Source organism: Strix uralensis, chromosome Z (assembly GCF_047716275.1).
Source record: "Strix uralensis isolate ZFMK-TIS-50842 chromosome Z, bStrUra1, whole genome shotgun sequence".
NCBI classification, from domain to species: Eukaryota; Metazoa; Chordata; class Aves; order Strigiformes; family Strigidae; genus Strix; species Strix uralensis.
The window spans coordinates 7748508-7754507 of record NC_134012.1 but is presented as its reverse complement, the minus strand read 5'-3'; the positions used below and the strand labels follow the sequence as shown (position 1 = coordinate 7754507).

Below are 6000 nucleotides of genomic sequence, written 5' to 3'. Positions count from 1 at the left end.
TGCTAGCCTTACTAAACTCAGCGTAAAAATAAACCCGACTAACTGCTCTCCAAGCACAGCGCACCCAGATTTGCCTCTCGGGATGCGATGAGCCACCCCCCCCCCTTCTCTCGGCTGCCCCCACGCACCCACCCCGCCGCACCCGCGGGAGCTGGGGGCTGTCCCCACCCGCGACGCTGCCTGCTGCAGCCGCGGCAGCCCCGAGCGGTGGCGGGGACCCAGAAATTGTCCCTGCCCGCCGCAAGCCAGCCCTGACACAGGGCAAAACAGTCCTCGCGGGGTTATTCCCGACACGGATGCCCGGGAAGGTGCGGGGGTGTATTTCCCCGGGGTGGGACCTCACCTCCCCCTCCTTGCCTTTACTCAGTGTGCCTACCGGGTTAAAAGTGACGGGTTTCTGGTATTTCGCTTGGGTTTCACTTCTTGCTTTTGCTTTAATTCGCCACGCAGCTCCAAAACGAAGTTACCGGCTCTCGCCGCCGCGCTCCGCCAGCCCCGCCGCTTTCCAAGATTTGCACTCAAAGAATCGAAAAGGCGAAAACTATCGGGAAACCAACCGCAAGCCCCAAACCAGCCGGCGGCTCCCGCCCCGTCCCGTCCAGCCCAAGCGCACGGCTGCCTGCAGGTGCCCCATCCCGCACCCCCAAACCCCCATCCCCCCGGTACCCCCCGTGTCCTCCCCGTCGTCGTCGTCGTCCCCCCCCCCCCCCCATCGGAGGGAGGAACCGGGGCGCTGCCGCGGCGATTTTGCTCTTTAAATCGCTCTCCAAAGCGGCTTACAGCTGATCCCTCCACGTCACGGCGGAGTTGCCCGGGGAAAACGGGGGGGGGGGCGCAGATCGCCGCCGCCTCCCTCTGTCCTCCCGCGGGGCGTCGGAGAGGCGGCGCAGAGAGGAGAAGCGTGGAGGGGGTGGAGGGGGGACACGACGGGGACACGGCGAGGGAGGGGGGGGGATGCCGCGGCGGGTTTAGCGGCGGCCGCCCCCGGGGGGGCGGGCGGAGCTCGGGGCGGGGGGCGGGGGCCGCCCGTCGGTGCGTGCCGGCGCCCATGAAGCGCTGCCGCGGCGCGGCACAGCCGGTGCCGCCGCGCTGAGCGCCCGCGGAGGCTGCGCTGAAGGCGGGCGGGCGGGCGGGCGAGCGGCCGCAAGCTCCGGGCCACCATGCAGAAGAGCGTGCGGTACAACGAGGGGCACGCCCTGTACCTGGCGCTGCTGGCCCGCAAGGAAGGCACCAAGCGGGGCTACCTGAGCAAGAAGACGGCGGAGACCAACCGCTGGCACGAGAAGTGGTTCGCCCTCTACCAAAACGTGCTCTTCTACTTCGAGGGCGAGCAGAGCGCCCGCCCCGCCGGCATGTACATGCTGGAGGGTTGCAACTGCGAGAGGGTGCCGGCTCCCAAGGGCTGCGCCGCCGGCAGCGCCAAGGATGCCGCGCTGGACAAGCAGGTACCGGCCGCGATCTCCGGCGGCCCCGACGGCCGCCCCGCTCCCCTCGGGCAGCGGCAGCAGCGCCCGCCCGCCCGCCCCGGGCTCGGCTGCGGGGCGGGAGGGACAGAGGGCGGGAGGCAGGAGCCGGAGGGGGGGTGCGGGGCAGGCGAGGCGGTGCCGGAGCTCCGGCCGTCGGGGCGCCCGGGCCGCGTCGCCCCTCGCGTCTCGCCCGCCCCGCAGGGGTGACCCCCAGGCCACGGCGGGGGGGGGCGGTGCCGCTCCTGGAGCGCTCGGAAGAGCGGCTGCCGCTCAGAAAGCGGCAAGGCCAGCGGCTTTCCCCTCCCATCCAATCACCGTCCCTTCCTCCACGACTCTTCCCCCCCCCTCCCCAGTCTCTGCACGCCTCCTTTCAGTAGGGCACCCGGAGAGTAGCATCTCACAAACTAGGTGTTTAGTCATTTTGATGCCGACGCTTCTGCGATACAGCTACACATTTCCAACCAAACTTGGCAACTAGAGGGGGCGAGGGGCCAAAGTACCAAAAGAGCTCAGGGGGACCCTAAGGAATGACTGAGCCTGTCCCTGGGCATCTGTGGGGCTGCTGCCTCGCTCAGCGATGCTGTGAGGGGTAACAGGCTCTCAGCCCTCCTTTGGGACCCCCTTCTAGAGCCAGGCCGGTGGCTGGGAGGGAGGGTGAGCATGTGGCCTGATTTACAGCCTGCGCCGTTCAGCCGAAGTCGGCGGGCTCTTTGCCAGGCAGGTGTTGTGAAGCCGGTTGTGCTTGCGGTAGAGGTGGTGGTGCAGTGCTGGAGCCAGATCTTGCGTGGCTTTCATCGGGCAAAGAGCGCTGAACACTGTTGGTGGGGTTCACTCCTGTGAGGGGTGGCGGTTCATAACGCGTGAACTGCCAAATTCCATCCCCCCCACCCCCCCCACCCCAGAAAGCTGATCAGTTTGACATGCATATGTCAAACAAGTGAGTGGTTAAATACTATCTGCGTATTACATAACTGTGAAGGAAAAGGACACTGTAGTTAGTTGTTAAGCATAGAAAGAGATCGGGTATCTTAACCACACGCCTTCCATTGCCTCATGTGAATCCTTGATTTTCTTCGCTGCCTGGCTGAAATTCTTTTGAATCTGCATCTGGCATGCCCTAGTGCCTTTCTCCCTGAATAGGAGAAACCAAACAGGTGTCAAACTGGTTTGGAAAAGTTTGGATAACTGTAAGGAGGGTGGTTTCGAGCTGGCTGCAGGCGTTTCCTGCTGATTGCGAGAAAGGGACACAGACCTAAGTCAGCTCCTGAAAACCAGCGCATCTGTGTGCTGTGCTAGCCTGGTAACTTCGCAAGGGGAGCTCAGAACCTTGTCGTACATTTTGTGCTTTTTTTCCAATTTAGAACCAGTACTTGTGTGCTTAAGCACCCTTTGAGATAGTACATAGTTAAGCAAGTGAACTTTGGGAAGTTGGGATGGCTGTAGTTAAGTCATACTTGTCCATCACATTCTTACTTGTTGCTTTGAGGCATGTTTTTATAAGCATTGATAAATGAAATACCAGAGGATTCCCTAGCTGAAATTAAACATGAATATTTCCCTGTCTGCCTTACACTGGCTTAGTACACTTGTTTATTGGTAGTGTTGTTAAACTACGGCTTGACTAAGAGAACTGTGTGAAAACAATGCCTTTCCATATCTGTTCTCTGGGAATCTTAAATTGTACTTCTATAGTGATGAATGTCTGGAGTTGTTTGTAATTACATTTAGTGGTGCAGAGACGAAATAATTACAGGGGATGAAGCTGAATTTTGCTTTGCTTTAAACATCAACTATGTTCATGTTTTTAAAAACAGCTGACTACTATTAAAGAGGCAGAAGTACACTTCAATTTTTTTTATGGATCCTAGTTTGAATTTTCAAGGCAGACCATTCAGAAAATATCTTTTTCCTGTTCACCTGTGGCTTGACGCAGAATAAAGCTTTTGAGTGTTAGTAGTTTTTACAGATGTTTACTCATTAAAGTGCACCCTTGCTTGTATATTCATACAGACACAAACCTTTGCTAGGGTGTACAGGAAACTCCATCAGTGACTGAAACTGATCAATCACAAGAAAAAAGAGAAATATCTAAAAATTAAACAGTCCTTTTTATTCAGAAAATGTGCTTGTATTCTTACAGGTGTAAAATAATAAACTGTGAACCTTCAGTTTATTAACAGAGGAAGACAAAGTTATTTTAATAAGAAGATAATGAAAACTCAGTGTCGTACATGTTAACTACTGGCCATGTAAAAATACTGCCTCGATTTAATTTGCTTTGATTTAACCACACAAATGTATTAATGGAATGAAAAAAATGAGAAGATCTATGCCAGTTTTTAAAGAATCACATCTCTCTTCTCCAAAAGAGAAGAAAACAATAATCTCTTTTAGTTCAGGTTTTATTTACCTAGGTGATTTAGACATTAGAGTGATATGTGCTATAGAATTACACAAATGAGGGAGAGAGAGGAAGATGAATTAATCACATGAGAGTTTCATCAGCATCCTTTGAGTGGATATTTGAAAAAGCTTATGTAACTGAAGATCATGGAAAATGTATGCAGAACAAATTGATTTTGTTTTCCTTAGTTTGTAGATCCTTTTAATTTTAGTTTGAGTTGTTCAAGGATTGTTTGTCAAGTCATATGCCAGGTAGGAACTGTGCTGAGAAGTTGTCAGAGTTCAGTGAGGAGAGTGTACTTCCCTATACAGGAGACTGTATTTTGGTCAAGGGATGAGTTTAAGTTTGCATATCTATCTGCCAACAAGCCCAGCAGCTGAATGATTTCACATTTAACCCTACTGGTGCTGTTGTGGCCTTCCAGCAGGCCGTCATGAGGGGACATTAAAGTATTATAGGAACTGTACCACCGTTTTGTGGAAGATGCCAAATGCCATCATAAGATTTGCTGTAATATTAAAGTATTAAGAGCTTGAAAAAAATTTTGCAAGGACAGAATGCACTTTTTTTGTCTTTTCCATTAAGGTATTAGTATATTTTTTTCCTTCAGAAGGATATTTGCTTCAAAGCAAATTCTTTTAAAAGCACAATGCCTTTCTTAATATTAACAAACTGCATAATGCATGAATCAGTTGATATTCTGGTAATATGGGATCACATCGAGTATGTTGCAGATATTAAATGATTCGTAGGGGGAGTTTGTATTTTTAAAGAAAAGTGTTTTGATCTCCCTCAGATTTGAGAAGAGTTTTTGTAAATGCCAGACAGGTGTTGCTATCCACTCTGGTTTCACATTTAAAAAAAAAAAAAAGATGGATTTACTGGAAGAACAGCACTGTGGAAGAAGCTCAGTTTCAAAACAGCAAATTAGGACATGAAAATAATACATGTGAAAAGCTTAAATTCTGATATTAGTTAAACTGCTTCTTCCCACAGGAACCGTAGGCTGTAAACAAGTGCAGCTCCCAGCAAGTCCTCCACTATGATAATGACTGACTTGATGAGAATGAGTTCCAGCTTTTGTTTCAAAAACTCTGGAAGGAGAATGGTTTTGTCTCAGTGAGTGGCTAGTCTCTTTCAAAAGTAAAGTAAAATGCCTAAAAATCATGCTTTTTGTAGTGTTTCATAGGAGACTGGCACTTGTTATCCAGCAAGTTCACAGATTATTTTTTTTTAAGGACTGTTGTAAGCAAGTGAATATAGGAATGTAAATATTATTATTATTATTATTGTCTGCACTGGGAGGAGGCCTATATGTTTAGTTTCTTTCATAACTGTGGATTGAATACATGGAAATGTTCTGATATAGTTATTAATAACTGTCTTAGTGTATTTAAGCTTGTAAATGTTATACGATTTGAGCAGAGACTATTCTTTGTATCTTGCCTGCAATAATCTTCCTCCCACTTAGCAAAATTAAATGCAGTATTAAGTCCATGTCCCCACAGATTAACAGAATCCAATTATTTGAATTTTTTCTGCTTACTGTAGCTCTGTATTTATTTTATAAAGGACATGGTGATTTTGCAGTGTTTGAAACCTCTCTTCTTTTACATACATTCCTTGAAGTGATAAGGCAGGCATATGCCACCAACAGCTTTTGCTGTACCTCTCTGCTAATTGAGTGTATATAAAACCTAGCAACAGCACTTAAAGGTCATTTTTTTCTGAAGATATAACGAATTGAAAGTTAATCTCTTCACTTTTACTGGGAAAAAATACCCCTGTGTTGTTCAGCATCCTATGTCTTTTATATGTAGTGGATAGCTGAGGAGTGATGCTATATTTTTGGCAAGATAGCTTGCCACCCTTAGGTGTAGTATTGTCCATAAATCTTACTGCTTGCATGTGGGTGGATAACTTCCTGGGATGTTCCAGTGCAAACATCCACCAGAGATGCCCATGTGTTACAAATTTCACTTAGCATTTAGAAAAATAATAGGTGAATTTGTCTTCTCAGTATCTGAGAAGAAAAAAAATTGTTGTATCCTTTTTTTCCTCCAACTTGGGGTTTTTTTTTGGATGGACTGCCTTCAACAAGAGTTAATTAAAAAAGATGGCCAGTGGAAA

At 48.9% G+C, this 6000-nt stretch overlaps 1 protein-coding gene across 3 annotated transcripts in view; it reads left to right on the top strand.

Annotated features, from left to right (window-relative positions):
• The first annotated feature begins 1160 nt into the window (after positions 1 to 1160).
• The window catches only part of RASGRF2 (Ras protein specific guanine nucleotide releasing factor 2), a 134114-nt gene continuing 129274 nt past the window's right edge, over positions 1161 to 6000 (top strand). For all 3 annotated transcript variants that reach the window (XM_074857299.1, XM_074857298.1, XM_074857300.1), the window contains exon 1: positions 1161 to 1445. In XM_074857299.1, coding sequence (XP_074713400.1) covers positions 1161 to 1445 — 285 coding nt within the window. The remainder of the gene's footprint in view (positions 1446 to 6000) is intronic.